The following is a 21,157-nucleotide window of genomic DNA, read 5'->3' as shown; positions in this document are numbered from 1 at the left end:
AGCTGACCCAGATCCGGCTCTGCTGCTCCCCGGCCACCTGCTCTCTGCTTGCCCCAAGGCTCACTTCTGTTCTGTGTGCCGCTTGTGGCCACACCAGAGCCTGGTCCGTCGCACCCCCTCCATCCCCAGCCTGTCCCACCCCCAGGACGACCCTGCCAAGCCTCACAGCCTTGTCCTGCAGAGCAGGGGCGCAAAAGGGCAGCCTGGGAATGAGGCGTGGTCGTTAGGAAGTGGCGTGGGAGACTTTCCAGCAGGGGACAGAGGTGGTGCATGGGGCCATGGTCTGGGCCGTGGTGGGCAATGCCCTCATCTGCTCTCCCCAAGCCTGGCCCTTGGGGAAGCAGCTCGGCCTGCGTCCATCCCTGGGTGCAATGCCTGGGCCCCAGTGCTGACTTGATTTCTCGGCTTGCTCAGCCTGCCAGGGCTGCTGCAGGCCATGCTGAGGACAGGTGATTCACACAGTCATCCCCGGGTCCCCAGTGGTATGGAGATGGGGGCCACCCAGGGCTAGCTGCCACCCTGATTCCACAGGACACTGGCCTGGCCGACTTTGCCACCTTGCAAGCTGCCGTGTGATGGCCCTGGATGCCTGGGTCCTGCAGCGGATGGCAGCGCCCCGGATGCCTGGGTCCCGCAGAGGATGGCAGAGCCCTGGATGCCTGGGTCCCGCAGCAGATGGCAGAGCCCCAGCAGCTGTTCCAACTGCTCTCTTCAGATTCTTCTGAGTAATGACCCGGTGCCCTGTGAAACCTGGACCCCTCATAAAGAACTGCCTGTCAGCTGCTCTGATGGCTGGGGGATCCTTGGGCTGCAGGGTGGTCACCCCATGTCCGTGGCAGTGGCAGCAGGTGGGAAAGGGCTGTGGTGTTTGTGACGCCTCAGTGGCTTCCAAGTGTCTATCCTCACATCTAAGAGGGGACCATGGTGGCACCTAGCCCTGGACACCCACTGGACCAAAGGCCTCAGGGACCAAGGGAGTGGCAGCTCCTCTAGCCCCCTCCAGGCCTCTGCACCTCAGCCCTCCCTCAGTACCCCAGACATGGCTCATCTGGGATCCAGCCCGAGGCCCTGTGTCCCGGAGTCTCTGCCCCCAAGTCTAGTGTTGAGCCCCAGGATCTCAGGAAGACACCTCAAAAGCTCCCGGCTTTGGGACCAGCGACCCTGAGCTCACTCCCTCACACTGTCAGCACAGGCTCCTGCCTCATGCCCCTAGAGAAAATGGCCTCTTCACAGCGCGGGGACGTAGATGAGGAGACCCAGTGCCTGAAGCCAGCATCACAAAAACTGGTTCCTCACTTCTGAAGCTCTTCCCTCGAAGCCTGCTCTGCTGACAAGGACAGCCTCCTTCCCAGGACCTCGACCCACTGTTTCCCCTGGGCAAGGTGTGTGTTCAACCCTGAGTGTTCCCTGGGCTTCCACAATCAGCTCCCACCCAAACACCGCCCAGGGAGCCTGCAGCTGGAGAAGGGTGTTCCAGGCAGCTGGGGTGGGCTCCAGGCACCCCAGGAGTGAAGCGCAGCACAGTGAGAGAGAATGAAGCGGCCCCCAGGCCAAGGCTTTATTTCATGCTGGGACCAGAGACCTCACACACGCCTTCACTGTTCACCGGACGGACGTCCACTCCCGCCTCCTCCCACGCTCTGATCCCGATCCCGCAGAGCAAAGACCTAGAAACCAGGATCACTTTCTGAACCTAAAAATCCGCGGCTCCCTGAAGGGCCCAGACCCTGGCCTGGCTCAGCCTCTCAGTCAGACCCTCTGCTCCTTCATCTGTGACGGTCTTGCACTGCCTGCCGGAGAGCCCCAGGCTGGCCTTTCGGGTGAGGCTGGGGTCAGAGCTCAGGGAGGCTGAGGCTTCCTCTTGTTTTCTGTGGCCGACTGTCATCCCACTTTGAAACACGCAGAGGGGAAGGCGGCCCGAGGGCTCTTTCTCCCAGGAAGTTTCTGGGCAGTCGCCGCCGGGCGCCAGGGCAAGCGAGGGTGGCCTGAGTCCCGTGCTCACATGGCGTACGCCGCCCAATAGATGACATTGACGGCCGCGAACGCCGCAGGGAACACAGCGCGGGCGTAAATGTCAATGGTGTCTGCGTCGATGGGCCTGAGCCGGGCACGGATGCCCCCCTGGCCTCCCGAGCGGGCTGCCCCCTCTTTCTTCGTCTCCCCCGTCTCTACCCCCACCGACCTGTAGGAGCCCATCAGGTTCCCTGGGACGCGGCGCTGCCGGCGGGAGATGGCCAGCTCCTGCGTGACGCCGGCAGCAGAGAGGGAGAAGAGGACAATGGCGTTCCTCACGTCCATCTGCACGGGGGCCAGTGGGGGAGACAGGGCTGAGCACTGGGGTGCAGCTCCCAGGGCCCTGGACCACAGGTGCTCCCATGAGGGGGCCCCGCCTGGGCCAGCAGCTCCAGCCCCCCACGCTCGGGGAGCACAGCTGGGACCCACAGTGGGCTGGGGCAGCTGAGGGGTCCTGGTTGGGCCCCCAGCAGTGCTGTCCCTGGCTCGGCCCCAGGCCCTCACCTCTGCCCTCGGCCTGGAGACCTTGACCTTGGCCTTCTGCTTCTTCCTGTAGTCGGCATTGAAGTGCGCAAAGGCGTACTCCACCAGGGCGGCAAACACGAAGACATAGCAGATCCAGAAGTAGACGTCCAGTGCCTTGATGGCCGATGCCCGCGGCAGGGAGGAGCGGGCACTGACCATGAGCGTGGTCATCGTCAGCACCGTGGTGATGCCTGCCAGGCACAGGTGGTGCCATCATCGTAGCCCTGCCCTCACGCCGCCCCATCCCAGCCTTGGTGCCTGTGACCCATGGATGAGGGTCCGCTACCCCCCACCCCCATGCCCACCCCAGGGAGCAGGTCCTGCTTCCCTGACCTGGCCTGGCCCGGCTGGCCATTGCCCCAGGACAGCTGGCATGGTCCAGAGGCCAGTGCTGAGCCCCCAGCCGAGGGATGGGGAGTCCTGCTCCCCAAGGCCGCCCTTCCGGCTCCCTCGGAGCAGTGGTGAGGCCCCGTACCTAGAGACACCCTGGCAGGCACCGCCGCCTGGCTGATCCAGAAGGAGACCCAGGACATGGCGACCAGCAGGACGGAGGGCATGTAGGACTGGATGATGTACACGCCGCGGTTCCTCCGCAGGTGGAAATGCAGGCTGAGCCGTGGGAACTGGCCGGCTGCCGGGACAGCCACCATCAGTGCCCCCGTCCCTGCCCAGCCCAGCCCAACCATGGGACTCAGGGGCTGCAGGGCTTGGCAGCTTCGGGGTCCACCAAGGCTCAGAAGAGAGACTTAGACCCCTGCCCTCCCCACCAACCACATGGCCTGAAATATCAGGGGGCCTCCGGCCCTAGGTCTGGCCACAGGACAGGCTGGTCCTGAGCAGTGTCACCCAGAGGAGAGGGAGAGAGGCTGAGGTTACTGCTGGCCTCACATTTGCTGGACTGGCCCTGAGGGACCCTCGCAACCAATGGGGAGGCCTCACCCCTTTCTCCCCTAACACTCCTGCGGGCACAGCCAGGCTCTGGAAGGAGCCAGCACTGGGCTCACTGGCTCTGGATGACTGGGAATGGGGGTGCATAGGGGTGGGAAAGTGGGGCTGGGAGACAAGGTAGCCAAGGAAAGCTTGGCCCCTGAGCCCTGCAGACCTGGGGCTAAGAGAGCTCCCCACACCCTCTGGTTTCCCGTAAACCTGGAGTGCTGGGAAGAGAGAAAGGACCGAGGAGTGAGATGGGAAGGTCTGACCCACACCCACACAATGGCAGGCCTGGAAGCCCTGGTTTGGGTGCAGCTGGTGCCAATGAGCAAGTTCCTAAGGCAGCAGCGTCCCAGCTGCATCCCCAGGGGCCCTGGGGGCCTGCGGGTGGCTTGGCTAAAAAGCGTGAAAACTACAGGCGGGCGCACACGGAAGGGGCGGCGGGCACATGTTACCGGACTTGAAGTTCATCAGCTCCGTGGTGAAGCGGTAGCTGGTGATGGTGAACTGCGCCAGCTGCAGCTTGTCCAGCCCGTGGATGTGCTCCTGGCTCTCCGACCAGTAGTAGACGATGTCCTCCGATGAGTAACCGTCTGGAGGAAAAGCACACAGGTGGGCGGCAGAGCCTGGCCCCGCCCTGGGAGCCCTGGCAGGAGCTCTCCGTCCACACAGGAAGCCTACAGGGGGCCGACGCCATCGTGATGGGGACCGAGCAGGACCCCAGCCAGGAGCGACGAGGCCTTTGGCTCTGGGACCACGTCGGGCTCCTCCGGGCAGGTGGATGGGACACAGATGGGGTCACCGTTGTCAGGTGACACACAGGGGCTGCTGCACTGGCTCAACAATATCAATCCGTGCCATGTCTGGGCTCTACGGCCCGGCTCCCCAGGCAGGGCACAGACCCACAAGCCAGGCTGCTCCAAGCCTTCTGGCCCCTTCTCCTCCTGCCCAGGCTTCTTGCTCATGCAAAAGCTGGTTTGGTGCTTTCCTGCACCCTGAGCCGGGCCAGCCTTGTCCAGGCCCCGGGCTGACAGTCTGAACCCCCATCCACTGCTGGAGAAGCCAGCGTGGCCTCTCCAAGAGAAGCCCCTGCCCGCCTTGCACACCCACTCACAGCTCTCCAGGTCCAGCATGCACTCCTGCTCGTCCATGGGGTATTTGGCCAGGTCCATGTCGCAGGCCACAGTGGAGGTGATTCTGCCAAGACAAGCATGGCGGTGAGGCCTTGGGGGTGAGGCCGGCCCTCCCGGAAGCCTGGCAGTTCCCCTGCAGAGATGCCCCCTGAGCACCTGCCTGGAGCCCCAGCTACTTCTCAGGCTGTGTTTGCTAGTTGCCCAGAATCCAGGTAAATCTGAAAACTGCTCAACTTCATGGACGTCAAGTCTTCCTTTAGGACTGTCAAGAACTGGATTTCATTCATTCTCTTCAAAATGCTTGACTATTGAACTAGACTGGGGGCCTACAGGGCAGGGGGACAGCCTGCGCACCCAGGCCCTGGCCCGAGCGATGGCTGAGGAACACACGGGTATAGGCCCAGAGTTGCCACGCGCTTGATTTTCTAGGAGAGGTCAAATATTTAAATTCCTATGTAAAATATCCTGATTTTTTTGTTTGTTTATGAGACAGGGTCTCACTCTGTCACCCAAGCTGGAGTGCAGCGGTGCAATCTTGACTCACTACAGCCTCAACTCCCCGGGCTTGAGGTGGGTGATCCTCCCACCTCAGCCTCTCAAGTAGCTGAGACCACAGGTGCGCACCACCAAGCCCAGCTAATATTTATTATTTTTGTAGAGGCAGGATCTCCCTATGTTGCCCAGGCTGGTCTCAAACTCCCAGGCTCAAGTATACTCTCACTTCAGCCTCCAAAATGTGTTAGGGTTACAAGTGTGAGCCACTGCACCCGGCTGCCTCCTGATTTTTTTTTTTTTTTTTTTTTTTTGAGACGGAGTCTCGCTCAGTCGCCAGGCTGGAGTGCAGTGGCGCAATCTCGGCTCACTGCAAGCTCTGCCTCCCGGGTTCACACCATTCTCCTGCCTCAGCCTCCTGAGTAGCTGGGACTACAGGTGCCCACCACCACGCCCGGTAAATTTTTTGTATTTTTAGTAGACAGGGTTACACCATGTTGGCCAAGATGGTCTCGATCTCTTGACCTCGTGATCCACCCACCTCGGCCTCCCAAAGTGCTGGGATTACAGGCGTGAGCCACCGTGCCCAGCCACATGCCTCCTGATTGATTAAGTGTCGTGAACTAATTCCATCTTTAAGAGGCATGTGTCTGAAAACAGGCTTTCAAAGGAATGCGCGCACACACGTTCATAGCAGTGTTTTCACATTCGCCAATGCCAGAAGCCACCCAGGCGCCCCTTGGCAGAGGGATGGGAGGCAGATGTGGCGTGCCCCTGCCGTGGGCCATCGCCTGGCCATGAAGAAGAAGGCGCCCCTGACTCCGGCTTCCGCTAGGATGAACCGTGAGGACGTGATGCTGAGTAACGAAGCCAGAGTCATAAAGGGTCCCACACACAGCATGTGATTTCCTTTCGATGAAATGTTTCTGTCTCTGGGCAGATCCACAGAGACAGAAAGAAAACGGGTGGCTGCTGGGGCTCCAGGGAGGGCGGAGTGGAGAGCACCTGCTCGGTGGCTGGGTCTCCTTTTGGGGTCTTGAAATGTTTTGGACCAGACAGAGGTGGAGTTGCACAACGTGGCGAGTCTGCCAAATGCCACTGAATTGTTCACTTTAAAAAGGTTAATTTTATGTTATGTGAATTCCACCCCATTTTAAAAACCAAAAGGCACTGTGTTGGCCAAAAAGCCACATCTGCCAGCTTCCTGTCGGCGACCTTGGAGCGGACGTTTCCCCAGCAGCTGTGGGGGATATAAATAACTGCGCAGCTTCTGCCCCCCCACCCTCGGCCCGCCAGCTCCCGGCAGCAGAAGCCGCTCTAGCTTTTCCAAGCCTTGGAGCGTCCAGCCGCCGACACTTGGCCCGGGCAGGCTCTCCCCTGGGGCCCGGGTGGGCAGCCCGCTCACCGGATGCTGTACAGGATCACGCCGTCGGGCTGCAGCCGGATGAGCTTGTTCTCCACCGTCACGTCGTGGAACCAGGCCGACTTGGCATTCACGATGAAGGTGTCGGGCAGCCAGAGCTTGTCCACGAAGCGGCTGTCCAGGCCCAGGGTCTCATTGGTGTGGTTGTAGGAGAGCCTGCTGTCCCGCCAGCTCTGGTGCAGGAACACCGTCATGGTGTACTCCTGTGGAGGCGGCACAGGGGCCGGGGGTCAGCCTCGCTCCACCCCCAGGGGCGTGCAGCCCAGGGCAGAGGCTGTGGGCACCCACCGTGCCTGAGGCAGAGGCTGGTGGCACCTACCATGTTGGCCTCTGAGATGTGGTCAATGCTGGCCACCTCCAGGGCGAGGGCCACATTCACGGGGGGACCTGAGAGGAAAGAGCAGAACTAAGAAGGGCTGAGGCCGGCCCAGCATGGGAGCCAGGATGGGACCCTGCTGGGGTCCCAGTCACAGGCAGTTGGCCATCATGGCCTGAGAAGCTGCACCTCCCTGGCTGTCTCTGTGGGGGCCTGGCTCTGATGGAGCCCCTCAGGGGAGAGCCAGGCTTCCTTGCCCAGAGGCCAGCCCACAGCCCAGTGGGCCACACAGCCACAGCCGAGCCTGGGCTCCAGTGGCTCCTGCCTGCCGGGCCTGGACCGCCCCTCACCTCCGATGCCAGGCCGGAAGTTGCGGGCATAGCCGGCTATCAGCCCGTCCAGGTTGGGGAGCCAGGAGATCTCCAGGTTGGAGCCCACGTAGTCGCCAATGTCATTCATCGCTCTGGGGATGCAAAGCCACTGGTCAGACAGGCCAGGACTTAATTTAATTCCACTGAGCCTGGGTCCCTTCCTGGGGATGCAGCACTGTTCTGGGCACCTGGGCCAGGGCGTGGGGGGCCACTGTGGGAGCCCTTGCAGGTGGGGGCCTGGCCAGTCCCCAAGCCTCTGCCTGGACACAGGGAACCCCGGGAGGTCCTCAGCCTCTTCCACAGGCCCTGACCTGGCTTCTTCCTCCAACCTCAGTGCCCACTTTGCCCTCCTGGCTTTGAGGGAGGTGGCCCTGGGTTGGACAGAGCCCCCCAGCGTGGGCCAAGCTCCCAGGCTAACAGCCTCCCTCCTCAACCAGCCCGTGGAGGCCGGCCTCGGGGTCTCCACCCCCCGGGTCCCTCACCAAAGAGGTCTCCCTGTCGGCTTCTGAGGGTGAAACTTCCCCCATTATATGGTTTGGAGAAGAGGAATGTGAGGAGGAGGCAAGGGGCAGCGACGAGAAGAGGACAGGGACCCAAAACCCGGGCTCACAGCCTCCTACTCTCTGTCTCCTCCCAGGAAGGCCCAGGGTGGGCCCCAGGTCCCCAAATGGCCATGTGCTTCTGGGGTTTAGCTCAACCTCGGAGCAGCTCGGGGCAGCCAACAGGGCCATGGGGGTGCCCAGGCTTGAGGGAGGTGTCTCCTCCCCATACACACCATGCTGCCAGAGCCGAGAGCAGCCCAGCACCCCCTGGCCCCCATCTGCTCACCTGCACTGGGGTTAAACAGCGTGCCCGAAAATGCACATCCACCCAGAGCTTATTTGGGAATAAGGTCTTTGCAGAGGTAATTAGTTAAGATGAGGCCATACTGGATTGAGTGGGCCCTAAACCCAAGGACTGGTGTCCTTAGAAGAGAAGAGGGAAGAAGCCTGTGACAGTGGAGGCAGAGATTGGGGTGAGATGTCCACAGGCCAAGGGAGGCCAGGGTTTCCGGCCACCGCCGGAGCTGGAGACAGGCCGGGGACAGAGGTTCCCTCAGAGCCTCCAGGGGAACCAGCCCCACCCACACCTTGATTTCAGGCTCCTGGCCTCCCGAGCTGCAAGAGAATAAGCGTCTGTTGTTTCAAGCCGTCCGGTTTGTGGTGATTGTCACACCTGTCCTCCTGCACACAGGACAGGGATTGGTCCCGGGGTGGGGCCTTGAGATTAACCACCCTGTATTCTCGGAATCATTTCTATCCAAGGGGGTGGCTTCAGACATGGCCTCCAGGTCACCAGGCCCCTGAGCCTGGCCCGAGCCCTCCAGGAGAGATGAGGGGTCAGGACCTGAGTCAGCGGCCTCCCCCACAGCAAGCCTACAGACAGATTTGACCACAGTTCAGACACAGCCTGGCGTGGGTGCCCCATGCTGGGCCACTCCACAGGCCACCAAGAGAAGAGCACAGTCCCAGGCCTCCTCCACGCCCGGCTCCCCAGGACCCAACTGCCTGCCCCTCCCCTCTCACGGTGGGGGCCACAGCCCTTGGCCTCCTGCTCCCTCAGAGGCTGCGACCTGGGCTCGAGGCACCCCTCCACGCTGCCTGTCTGGCACAGTCAAGCTGAGGCCCGGCCACCAGCCCCACCCCGTGCAGCCCCTCCCAGCGCCCCACAAAGATCACCTGCAGCCTACTCTGCTTGTCTGTCTCTCCAGCTCCAGCCCTCTTGAGTCCTTGGATTCCCAAGGGAGAGGCAAGGGGCGGGGCACAGGGGTCTGGTGCCTCAGGCTAAGTCCGGCCAGGGAGCTGCGGGAGCAGATCCAAATCTCAAACCCGCGGTTCCAGAGAAACACTGGGAAGGATGAAGGGAGGCGGACACTCTCCCTGCCTCTCCCTGCATCCAGCCTCGACTCTGCTCCGTACACTTTATCCTCAGGTGCATCCTAGGCCCCCTGAGGACCACCGGGGTTTGGGAGGCAGCAGCAGGGGGGCTCAGGCCCTCTCCCTCTCCATCAGAACCACTTTTCTTCTTGTTTCACACACCAGCCTTTCAAAGATTTGGACTTTGAACCAAACATTCCTTAGCTAACGAGATTTTGCCAACCCCAATCTGTCCTGGACGACTGTGGTGGCCCAACTCTGGCAAGAGGAGCCAGCCGAAGGCAGCATCCAGGGCTGCTATCCATCCAGACCCACGACCCCGCGCCCACTGGACTCCCAGGAGTGGCCCGGCACAGGGCTAAGGAGGAGCAGGCACTTTGGTAACAAAGTATAAGATGGAATCAAATTAAGTCCTGGCCAATTAAAAATGCAAATGGGAGTCGCCCTGAAGGTCAGACGCAAAGGGATCTATCGAGGCTTTATTTTTGGACCAGCCCAGCTGCCATCTAGCCTGCCTGGAATGAGGCCACAGGAGACACCGTCCTTCCTGGGCCACGTCTCTTGCCCATCTCAGGGTGGTGGGACGTGTGGGGGGGCACGAAGACAAGGCCAGGAGCAGCCCCCGCCATGAAGCTCACCTGGAGGCACCTTTGCCATCTCCTGGGGGCGAGAAGGAAGCAGGCTCCCACCCCCATGCCATTTCTCACCTAGGAGAGTGGCCGGTCGTTTTCCCACTGTGAACAGATGGGAAGGGCCAGAGTGCGGGGGCGTGTACTTCATGCCACACTCTGGGGTCTGGAGGGCCCCCCACTTCCTCAGGTCGGGATGTACAAGGGAGGCAGAGCTAGCGGGGGCTGGGGGAACACAGCCTGCACCAGTGGAGCTGGGCACAGGGTGGGGATGTCCTGACTCTGGTATGTCACGGAGATCTCGGGAGAGGGCTGCTGCCTCACCTGGTGGCCCTGGGGCCCAGTGGTGGCCTGAGCTTGGGGTTTCCTTTGAGTGAATGGACAGAGAGGCTCAAGGCTACACACCAGGCTCCAAGTCTACACTCGGATTTAGGACTCCAAACTCAGGGGGCAGAGTGGGCACCATGAAGACATGGCAGCTTCCCCCTCGGGTTGCTCTCCATGGGTCACCTGGCCTCCTGCCCTCCTGGCCCCACTGAAAAACAAACCCATCCCTGTCACTTGTCTGTGCCCTGGGGACAGACAGGGAAGGTAGGTGTAGCTGGGATCCTCCCCCAGCAGGCTCCTCCACGGCGCACACCCAGCCCACATATCCCACAGCCCTGCTTTTAGAGCAGCTCAAGCCTCCCAGCATTGCAGTTACCAAGGCGAAGAGGAGCACCGCCACCAGCGCACCGCGAGCTGGCACGGTAGGAGCCGCAGCACAGCTTCTCCAGGGAGACGGAGGTGCCGGCAGCCCGGGAGGGCCACCCACGCGGGCATGCAGTCGGCAAGCTCGGTGCCTGCCGCGTGCACGGGTCTTCACACTCAAGGCCGACCCACGGCCGCCACGCAGCACACTCCCTTCCTATCCCACCCAGCCTTTCCCATGAGGAGCTGCTGCAATGGGGACCTGGGGTAATGGCCAGAATGGGTCCCACTGACGTCCAATACAGCTCCAGGACAAGGACCCCGAGACTGAGGGAAGGGAGGGCGGCTGTCCTGGTTTCTGGAGTGGAGGGGCACAGACACAGATGGGAGGAGAGGCCCTTCATGGACAGCACCCCGCTAAGTCTGAAGGTGGCCCCTAGGGCTGAGCTGGCAGGTGCTTCTACCCTGGGGAGACCCTCCAGGCCTGCCCCTAGACGCCAAGAGCAGGAGGTTGAGTCCAGCACATGTGTGTGGACAGGATGACCTCAAAGGAGAGGCTGTAGCATGCAGCCAGGTGGTAACTGTTTTTAACTAGAGAGCGAAAGGGGAGCTCAGCGAAGCAGTGCACCTCTCACCAGGCAAGGTGTGCTCCCCGACGGCACCCCTCTTCCAGAGATGGGAGTGACTGCAGGCCCAGAGGCCCCCACTCCTGGCTGGACTGTGGCCTTCCAGCTTTCCTGCCCAAGGACACAGGCACAGGAGCCAGATGCAGGCCAGAATTAAGGATCTTCAGATTTTAGAAAAGGGAAATGGTGGACACAGAGGCTGTGGCTGGGGGCGGCCTGAAGAATTTCCCAGCAGGAAGTGTACATAAATAGTCCCAGAAGTAGGATTAATAAAGATGAGAAGAGTCTCGAATCCGTGCAGGACGGGACTTGCTGCCAACTGAGTTCTGGTGTCGAACTTGGGCTAAAACTTTGGGGTTTCAGAGCCGTCTGGATTTCAGCCTCTTGGCTAAGTGGCCGTGGGCCTGGGGGGGCAGCTGTCCCCATGGCTCCAACACAGCATCTACAACTGTGCCCCGCGGCTTCGTCCTTCCTCTCACCTTGAAGGAGGGGAAGGACAAGGGGAGAAAGGCCCACTGGGATTGATGGAAGAACAGAGCTCTTCCCAGGACACGGGCTGCTTAGAGCCAGGGGCAGTGCCGACCCCGCGTTCTCCTGATGGGCACACGGCTGCAGCTGGACCCAGGCCTTCTGGGCTCTGTCCCCCGCACCTCCAATAAGAAAACTCTGACACACTGCCCCGTGTTGGGTGCTGCCATCTCTACGACGGTCAACCACCTCTATATCTACACCTTCACCGTCTCTGAGATCCCGAATGCTGGGGGATGGCTCTTTGCTGTTTCTTCTGCAGTCTTTGCACTGAGGTGATTTTCAAAGACGCCCCTAAATGTCCTCTCGTGACTCCTAGGGAAGGCGGCCAGGCCCAGTGGTGGGGCCAAGTTGCCTGGGTGGCTGAGGAGCCCATTTCAGATCCCCAGAGAGGAGGTGGGGGGGCTGTAAGCCAGAGGGGGCTCCAGCCCTGGGATGCCTCCTTCTCAGCCTCTTCCTTCTCTGGGGAGCCCCTCCCAAAATAGTCAAGAAATCCACCATCTCTTTTCTGTGGCCAGGGGCACCTGGCCGCCGTCCACCTACACACACTCAGGAGTTCTGTCCACGCCATTTGAAACGGGCTCTGAAAGGAGACCCCGGAGGCCGGGCCCACCCTCCACAGCGAGACAGCCTCCTCCGTCCGTCCCAGACCCTCCAGTTGGGGAAGCTCATTGGGGGAACGGCTCCCCCGCAAAGGGAGCAGCCTCCCCGCACCGAGTTCTCAGGTCTTTCCTCTCCTCAAGGAACCGACCGGGCAGGGACCCGCGAGTGCCGCGGACCCGGGGACCCTCCACGCGCGCCGCGGAGCAGGGGGAACCGGGAGGCTCTGACGCCCTAGCCCAGCCCAGGTTCAGCACCAGGACGGCGGACAGCACCGGGCGGGGGCGGCCAGCGCGGGGGTCGCCGCGTCCCGAGCCCAAGGGCAGCCGGGCGAGTCCAACGAGGGGCCCGCAGGGCAAGACCCCGGGGAGGGAGGACGCGGGGCTCGCAGACTTCGGGTCCGGGGTCCGGGGCCCGGGGCTCGCGCCAGCCGCTCTCCCAGCCGCTATCTCTGGCCGACGCGCGCCCCGCACCGCCCCCGACCCCGCGCCGCGCGGACCCCGCCCGCTCACCTGGTGCCGCGGAGCTGCTGCGCGCAGAGGAGCAGGAGCGGGGCCAGCAGCCGGGCGGGCGCGTCCATGGCCGCGGCGGGCTCGGGACGGGGTCCGCGCAAACTTGGCTCGCGGCGGCCGCACAGGCGGCACAGGCGGGCGGGAGCTGAGCGAGCGCGGCGCGGGCGCGTGGGGGCGGACGGAGCGCGGAGCCCGCCCCGAGCCCGCCCCAGCCCGCCCCAGCCCGCCCCAGCCCGCGGCTCCCTGCAGCCTGGCCCCGCCCGCCGCTCCCCTCCACTCCCCTCCCCTCCCCCCCCGCCCCTCCCGCTACCCGTCTTTCTCCCTCCCCCCCCTCCCCCCTCCCCTCCTCACCCTGCGTCCGCCGCTCCCCTCCCCGTTCCCCTCCCCCCTCCTCCCCCTTCCCGGTCCCCTCCCCGCTCCCCTCCCCGCTCCCCTCCTCTCCTCCCCCCGCCCCCCGGCCCATCCCGCTCCCCTCCGCCAGCCGCGCCCCCTCCCTCGCGGGCAGCTCTCCCTGGCCGGGGTCTGGCTCTCCGGGACCGCTGCCCTCACGCGCCGCAGACGGGACCCTCCGCGTGTCTTCATGGGAGGCGACCCCGGCACAAGCCCCGCGTGGACACCGTGGCCCACGGGCGCGGCAGAACCTCGTCCCGAGGCGGTTTGTGGGGGGTCGCACGTCTGCGTGGCTGGTTCTGGCTGCGCTGCGGTGGGTGGGGAGGGGGCCAGTCCCTGCAGCTGTCAGGAGAGAGACCCCCACCAGCGGCTGCTTCCAAAACCCTCCCTCCTGCCTTCGCGGGAGCTGGGGCCAGGCGACTTTGGGAGCAAGTCCTGATCCCTGGGGACCCTCGACGGGGGCGGGGAGAGGAAAAGCAGGTGGGGGCTGCGCCGCAGGCCGCAGTTCTGACTCTCCACACCTCTCATGGCCCCAGGCCCGCCCTCCACACCCCTAGGATCTGGGAAAGGGAAGGCCTCACACTCTCCTGCCTTGGATCTTTTGAACATAAAGTTGCGCTGCCATTTCCTGAAGCTGCTCACAAACTTTAATCATTGTTGTGTCAGTTATTCACTTCTGGGCTCGCGATGTCGCTGACAGCACAGTGTCAACCCCTCGTGAAAACACTTAAAAATGGCGAAGCTGTCCCCGAGGCTGCATGCTTCTAGATGAAGGGCCCTGGCCGCACAGGGGCAGGTGGAGGAAAGTGCAGAGAGGGATTTGCTGCGGAATTTCCAGCCCAATCCCTGCTGTGGGAAATGGAAGAATGAGGCTGGTTCCAGTTTGCTAGCTTTATTTTATTTTATTTTGTTTTGTTTTATTTTATCTTATTTTATTATTTTATTTTTCAAGATGGAATCTGGCTCTGTTACCCAGGCTGGAGCACAATCTCGGCTCACTGCAACCCGGGTTCAAGCAAGTCTCCTGCCTCAGCTTCCCGAGTAGCTGGGATTACAGGCACCTACCACCACGCCCAGTTTTTTTTTGTATTTTTAGTAGAAACGGGATTTCACCATGTTGGCCAGGCTGGTCTCGAACTCTTGACCCGTGATCCTCCCACCTCGGCCTCCCAAAGTGCTGGGATTACAGGCGTGAGCCACTGCACCCAGCCCCAGCCTGCTTTCTTAAATCCAGGAACGGGACTCTAACAAGCCCAACAGGTCTCAGCTCCAAGGCCCCCTTCCCGGCTGCTCACTGGCCCCTGCCGAGAGGAGTCTTTTGGGTACAGAAGCACTGACTTCTCTGTGTTCCTGGGGTTCCTGTCCGAGCCTGTGCTCTGCACACGTGCCCCTTCCCACGTGTCCCTTCCATGGATTAATTTAGGAGTTAATTCATGAAGAGGTGCCCAGAGCTTGGCCTGGCCCCTGGTGAGAGCCATTATTTTTATTCTTCCCCCTCCAGAGCAGGGGTCTTGTCTGTCTTCTCCTTGGTGGTGTATTGGATGAAGTAGGTGCTCAGCAAATGTAGGAGGAGGTGCAGGCTCCACATCTGCAAAGTCCATGCACCCACTGTGGCCAGCACTCCATCACTGCCTCGGGACAGTGCCCGGCCCTCCCTGTCTTTCCTTCCTGAGCTTTGGAACTAAGCAGTGAGAGTGGTTCATGGTCGCAATCCCTTCGATATCTGCGAAGATCTTATCTGAGGATATCTTCGTGCCGATCACCTCTGAGAAGCGTAAAGTTGCTTCTCAGCATCTTTATTTTTTCATCAAATGTTGATCTTGACTCACTGGATCCGATTGATTCAGGATAAGCCACACCCTATTGCCATTTTCGGCACGCTCCTCTATTATCTGGGGCATAAAATTAACATTTAATTTTCTTCTTTTTCTTTTAAGAGACAAGGTCTTGCTCCGTGACCCAGGCTGGAGTGCAGTGGCACGATCTCAGCTCACTGTAGCCTCCACCTGCCGGGTTCAAGGGATCCTTCCACCTCAGCTTCTGGAGGAGCTGGGACCACAGAGGTACGTCACTGCACCCAGATAATTTTCTATTTTTTGTAGAGATGGGGTCTCACTATGTTTCCCAGGCTGGTCTCAAACTCCTGGCCTCAAGGGATCCTCCCTCTTGGCCTCCCAAAGTGCTGAGATTGCAGGCGTGAGCCTCCGCGCCCAGCCAATGTTGAACTTTTGCTGGAAAGTCGTGCTGTTGTGTGTATGTCAGTTGAAGCTAGGCGGGCATCTTAGCCAAATATCTGGTAGTTTGGTGGCATCAAATTGTCTCCTCTTCCTTCAGTCCTAGAGGCAAATGCATGTCCCATCCATCATTCACAGGTTTCTGCAAGGTTTGAAGTCTGCACACTTCATTTCCATTCTTTATTGTTCTAACTGGTCTTTCTTTCTTTCTTTCTTTTCTTTTTTTGTTTTTGAGATGGAGTTTCGCTCTTGTTGCCTAGGCTCTAGGGCAGTGGCACTATCTCAGCTCATTGCAACCTCCACCTCCTAGGTTCAAGCAATTCTCCTGCCTCAGCCTCCCAAGTGGCTGGGATTACAGGCGCCTGCCACCATGCCCAGCTAATTTTTGTATTTTTAGTAGAAACAGGGTTTCACCATGTTGACCAAACTGGTCTCGAACTCCTGACCTCAAGTGATCGGCCCATATCGGCCTCCCAAAGTGCTGGGATTACAGGCGTGAGCCACCGCACCCAGCCTCCTAACTGATGTTTCAGTTTGGATCTGAAGAACAGGAATTTTCATAATTTCTTTTTCAAGGTTTTCGAAAATTAGTTTGTTGCCATTTCCGAACTTCCATCCCATTGTGATGTGCATAACCAGTCGGCTTCCTTAGCCTCATCCTCCACCCAGAGAAGCTCCGACCATGCCAGAACCAGGAAGGCCAGCCGGGGAGCAGCCTGGCCCAGGGGTCAGGAGCCGGGGCCTGTGTGGCCAGCACCTGGTGGATGTGAGCCCCAGGACAGGGAGTTTCTGTGCCCAGGAGATGGAAGCAGCTCACTTCTCCGCCCCTTTCAAGAATCTGGGAAGAGCTCCAGGAGTCAGAGGTCTGGATGCCAGTCCCAGCTCTGCTCCAAACTGGCCATGTGACCTCAGCGAAGTTATTTCCCAGCTTTGTTTTCTTCTTTTACAAAATGACAGGGTGAGAGTCGTGATTGGTTTCCTCGGTGTCAGAAGTGCAGGACACTGAACTCTGTTAGAAAGAGTCTCAGGTTGTTTTGTTTGACAGTGACTACCCACTTTGCAGAGACGTGGGCTGCTTGCTCTCTGGGGAATACTGGAGGTTATGCCCCATCTCCTGTCCTGTGGGAGAACCCACCCTCCGAACGAGGCTCTGGTGAGGTTTTCACAATCAGTAACAAGGATGATCTCCATCGATGGAAGTCTCCCTGTTTGAGATGGGGTGCGTGCTCCCCACCCAGGCTCCTGAACAAAACCCACCTCCTTGTCTTGGCACCACTGAGAGTGCACACCGAGGGGGCTCTGGCACCAGATTGTGGGAACGGTCATGAGAAAGGAGCTCAGACTTCACACCCAGAGCCCTTGATCCCTACACACTCAGTATTCCTTCACAGCGCTCTTCCTGCTTCCTAGACATGTGGAACTGCTTCTCCATTGGGGAGGATCCATCCAGAGCCCTTTGGGTGGGTCCTCAGGGCAATAGCTGCTGCCTCTTCCTTCTGCTCAGCGCTGGGAGGCTTTACACTCTCCCCATATGGCACAGAGCAGAACGTGCACCTTTGGCTCTGGAAGGAATGAACATCCTGCCCGTTAGTCAGCCCTGGGAGTCACTGACTCAGTTCTTCCCTGGTCACCAATGTCCTACAGAGCACACAGAAAGCCACGGAAGTGTGGTCTGCGGCTTGAGGTGGGTATTCAGATGCCAGCCTGCAGCCCACTTACATTGTTTCTTTTGGACTGACACCTTGCGGGATGCTCGGATGCCCACAGCGCAGGGGAAGGGACGGCCTAGAGTCCGAGATGTGGGCGGGGAGCTGGCCCCTGTCCATTGCCGCAGCTCTGCAGCAGCAGGACAGCCCTGGGAGGTGGAGGTGAGTCACCGGGACCTGGGAGAGGAAATGGCGCTCGCTAAATTTAAACCCCCTTCCTGATGTATTTGTGAGGTTGTTCTGTTACTTTCCTGGGAAAATGCACCAAACAGAGAAAATGGCAGGGACACAACAATGTTATCGAGTTTAGATGGTAATTATTAATCCTGTGATTTTCAGATGGACTCCGTTCATTTGGATAAGCAGAGGAAACTTGGCAGAAACGACCAAATGCAAAATACGTGTCGCAGCCTGAGATCAGCCGTCTACTGAAACAAAGGATGCAGTTCAGTCGGAAACCATGCTTAGCTGTGTTGCTGTCTTTAGCCATCAAGGCCCTGAGAACCAATGAACAATCCAGCTTGGCCGCTTAGAACATTTTTTCTATACTTGAGTTAAATAGATATCCAAGAACCATTACTCATTTTTAATGTGGAGAAGTCAGTATTCTATTCTCGTATTCTATGTTTTTTAAAGTGGCAATTTGAATTATTTCGTGCAATAGAAAACCTTAAACACAAAGTAACGTTTCTAACAAAAGGGCTGTCGATCAAGTGACAAACACGTCCTACTTTAGATACGAGCACGACTGAGGCAACAGCATGAAAACGCCTAAAATGGGCTGCTGGGGAGACAAGATCTGGCCGCGAATGGAACTCACAGCAGCTCATTAACGGGACCGTCCGGCAGGAAGGTGGGTTGGCAGCCTTCTCCCAGGGCTCCCCACGATCCCTACCCCTGGTGTGGTGTGGCTTTCCTCCTCACATGTCGTCTGGACTAAGCAGTGCATTGTTCTCATCCATAAAGAGTGATGGGCCAGGCACGATGGCTACACCTGTGATGCCAGCGCTGTGGGAGGCTGAGGCAGGAGGATCTCCTGAGCCCAGGAGTTTGAGACCAGCCTGGGTAGCATAGGGAAACCCTGTCTCTACAGAAAAAAAGTTAGCCAGGTGTGGTGGCCCACGCCTGTGGTCCCAGGTATTCAGGAGGCTGAGGTGGAAGGATCGCTTGAACCCAGGAGGTGGAGACTGCAGTGAGTCGTGATCGCACCACTGCACTCCAACCTGGGCAACAGACTGAGACCCAGTTTCTAAAAAAAATAATAAAAAGGCAGGGTGCAGTGGCTCATACCTGTAATCCCAGCACGTTGGGAGGCCAAGGTGGGCGGATCACTTGAGGTCAGGAGTTCAAGACCAGCCTGGCCCACATGGTAAAACCCCGTCTCTACTAAAATACAAAAATCAACCGGGCACGGTGGCACACGCCTGTAATCCCAGTTCTTCAGGAGGCCGAGGCAGGACAACTGGGAGGCAGAGATTGCAGTGAGCTGAGATCGTGCCACTGCACTCCAGCCTGGGTGACAGAGCTAGACACCATCTCGAAAAAAAATAAAAATAAAATAAAAAGAGTGATGAGACATCCTGAGATTGATTTATAAAATGCCGTGATTCAGGTCTCAGGGCACTCTCGCCCCCACTCACTTTGATGAAGCCAGTGCTGGGTCGCCTGCCGAGGTGGGGAGGCTCATGGGCCAGGAACTGAAGACAGCTGTGAGAGCCAGACCGCTCCACCACCCCCAAGACAGCAGGGAACTCACTCCAACAGCCACCCTGGGATGCTGCCACAGCTGAGCCTGGAGGTGACCATGACCCTGGCTGACATCGGACTGCAGCTTTGTAAGAGAGACTGAGCCGGGACCCAGACCTACAAAAGCTGAGATGATAAACACTGTTTTAAGCTGCTGTGTGTCGCAGCGACTCGTGTGGCAGTGGATTTCTAGCAGAGCCGTCATTCGTGTCTGGCTTCTCTCAGCTCAACACTCTGTAGAGCCACCCACGCTGCTGTGCATGTCAGCAGTGGACTTTTTATTGCTGAGTAATATTTCATTCCATTGCATGCTCACACCTCACTTTGTTTAACTGTCTACCTGTTGATGAGCTCGGGGACATATGCAGTTCTGGGCTATTATAAGTAAAGCTGCTTTTAACATTTAAATACAAGTCTGTGTATGGACACATGTTTTCATTTCTTTTGAATAAATATGTGTGGGATTACTGGGTTTCAAGGGGACTGTATGTTTAAGTTGGTAAGAAGCTGCCAATCTGCTTTCTTTTCTTTCTTTCTTTCTTTCTTTCTTCTTTCTTTCTTTCTTTCTTTCTTTCTTTCTTTTTTTTTTTTTGAGATGGAGTCTCACTCTGTCACCCAGGCTAGAGTGCAGTGGCGTGATCTCGGCACACTGCAACCTCTGCTTCCCAGGTTCAAGAGATTCTCTTGCCTCAGCCTCCCGAGTAGCTGGGATTACAGGCGCACACCACCACACCCGCCTAATTTCTGTATTTTTAGTAGAGATGGGGTTTCACCATGTTGGACCAGGCTGCTCTCGAACTCCTGACCTCAGGTGATCTGCCCGCCTCGGCCTCCCAAAGTGCTGGGATTACAGGCGTGAGCCACAGCACCTGGCCTCCAATCCTCTTTCCAAAGTGGCTATACTTTGTACTCCCCGCAGTAGTATGTGAGGGTTTAAGTTGCTCCAATGCTGATCAACTCTTGACATTGGAAGTCTTTAAGTTTGGCCATTTTATGACTGTGTGGAGGTATGTCACCGTGGGTTTAACATGCATTTTCTTTTTTTAAATTTTTTTTTTTGAGACAGAGTCTCACTGTGTCATCCAGGATAGAGTGCAGTGGCAAGACCTCGGCTCACTGCAGCCTCCGCCTCCCAGGTTCAAATGATTCTCCTGCCTCAGCCACCTGAGTAGCTGGGATTACAGGCTTGCACCACCACACCTGGCTAATTTTGTATTTTTAGTAGAGACGGGGTTTTGCCATGTTGGCCAGGCTGGTCTTGAACTCCTGACCTCAAGTGATCCACCCACTTCAGCCTCCCAAAGTGCCGGGATTACAGGAGTGAGCCACCATGCCCAGCTTTTAAAAAATTTTTATTTTATTTTATTTTATTAAATAGAGATAGCATCTCACTACATTGCCCAGGCTGGCCTCAAACTCCTGGGTTCAAGCAACCCTCCTGCCTCAGCCTCCCAAAGCCCAAAGCGCTGGCATTAGCGGAGTGAGCCGCCTCGTCTGGCCAGCACGCATTTTCTGAATGACTAATAGGCATCTTTTTTTGTGCTTATTTATTTGAGTAGCTTTTGGTGACATACGTGTCTGTTCAAATCCTTTAAATTCCTAATGTTTTTAAAAATGAAGTTGTCAATCTCTCTTATTATTAAGAGTTTTTTCTATATTATAGGTGCACGTCTGTTGTTGGATATATGTTTCGCAAATACCTACTCCCAGTCTAGGGCCTACTGATGCATTTTCACAACAGTATCTCTTGAAGAAATAAAGTTTCCAATCCTGGCGATACGGCCCACCCTGGCTCTGCTTCCACCCTGGCTCCCCTTTCCTGTGTGGTGGCCGGGACGCCTTCCTAGGCAAGTAGCTGGTGTCCCCGGAGGGCTCACCTCGCCCATTTCCCCGCTCTCAGTCTCTTGCCCGTGGCTCCCTGATGTCCCATCACTTGGGGGGACATCATATTCATTTTGTCTCAAATATTTTGCTGAGCCTTTCAGTTGTTTCAGGCGTGAGGCAAACCTGTCCCTGTTACTCCATCGCGGCCTGAAGTAGAAACTTACCTTCATTTAAAAAATAAAATAAAATTAAGCCAGGCAAAGTGGCTCACGCCTGTAATCCCAGCACTTTGGGAGGCAGAGGTGGGCAGATCACTTGAGGCCAGGCATTTGAGATCAGCCTGGCCAACATGGTGAAACCCCGTCTCTACTAAAAATACAAGAAGAAATTAGCCAGGCATGGTGGCGCACGCCTGTAGTCCCAGCTTCTCAGGAGGCTGAGGCAGGAGAATCGCTTGAACCTGGGAGGCGGAGGTTGCAGTGAGCCGAGATCGCGCCACTGCACCCCAGCCTGGACGACAAGAGCGAGACTCCGTCTCAAAAAAAAAAAAACA

General features: G+C 58.3%; 1 protein-coding gene and 1 long non-coding RNA gene across 3 annotated transcripts; one reads left to right on the top strand and one right to left on the bottom strand.

Annotated features, from left to right (window-relative positions):
- Window positions 1-1,524: 1,524 nt before the first annotated feature.
- GABRD (gamma-aminobutyric acid type A receptor delta subunit) lies at window positions 1,525-12,892 on the bottom strand. Its single transcript, XM_030805568.1, has 9 exons — window positions 12,705-12,892; window positions 7,183-7,295; window positions 6,836-6,903; window positions 6,499-6,719; window positions 4,583-4,665; window positions 3,924-4,061; window positions 3,014-3,169; window positions 2,518-2,729; window positions 1,525-2,298 (listed from the first exon to the last, which is right to left on the bottom strand). Exons 1-9 carry the CDS (start codon window positions 12,770-12,772, stop codon window positions 1,999-2,001), a joined length of 1,359 nt encoding a protein of 452 aa, XP_030661428.1. The 5' UTR covers window positions 12,773-12,892; the 3' UTR covers window positions 1,525-1,998.
- A 2,223-nt stretch (window positions 12,893-15,115) lies between these two features.
- Window positions 15,116-19,253, top strand: LOC115833044. 2 transcript variants are annotated; one of them, XR_004028480.1, is made up of 4 exons: window positions 15,116-15,157; window positions 15,905-17,196; window positions 17,374-17,887; window positions 18,647-19,253. It is a non-coding gene; the product is annotated as an uncharacterized LOC115833044 (long non-coding RNA). The 2 variants fall into 2 exon arrangements; XR_004028479.1 differs by lacking the exon at window positions 15,116-15,157 and having other exon boundaries at window positions 15,813-17,196.
- The last annotated feature ends 1,904 nt before the right edge of the window (window positions 19,254-21,157 follow it).

Source organism: Nomascus leucogenys, chromosome 24 (assembly GCF_006542625.1).
Source record: "Nomascus leucogenys isolate Asia chromosome 24, Asia_NLE_v1, whole genome shotgun sequence".
Taxonomy (NCBI): Eukaryota; Metazoa; Chordata; class Mammalia; order Primates; family Hylobatidae; genus Nomascus; species Nomascus leucogenys.
Note: the sequence above shows the minus strand (reverse complement) of the source record. Positions and strands in the feature narration are given on the sequence as shown.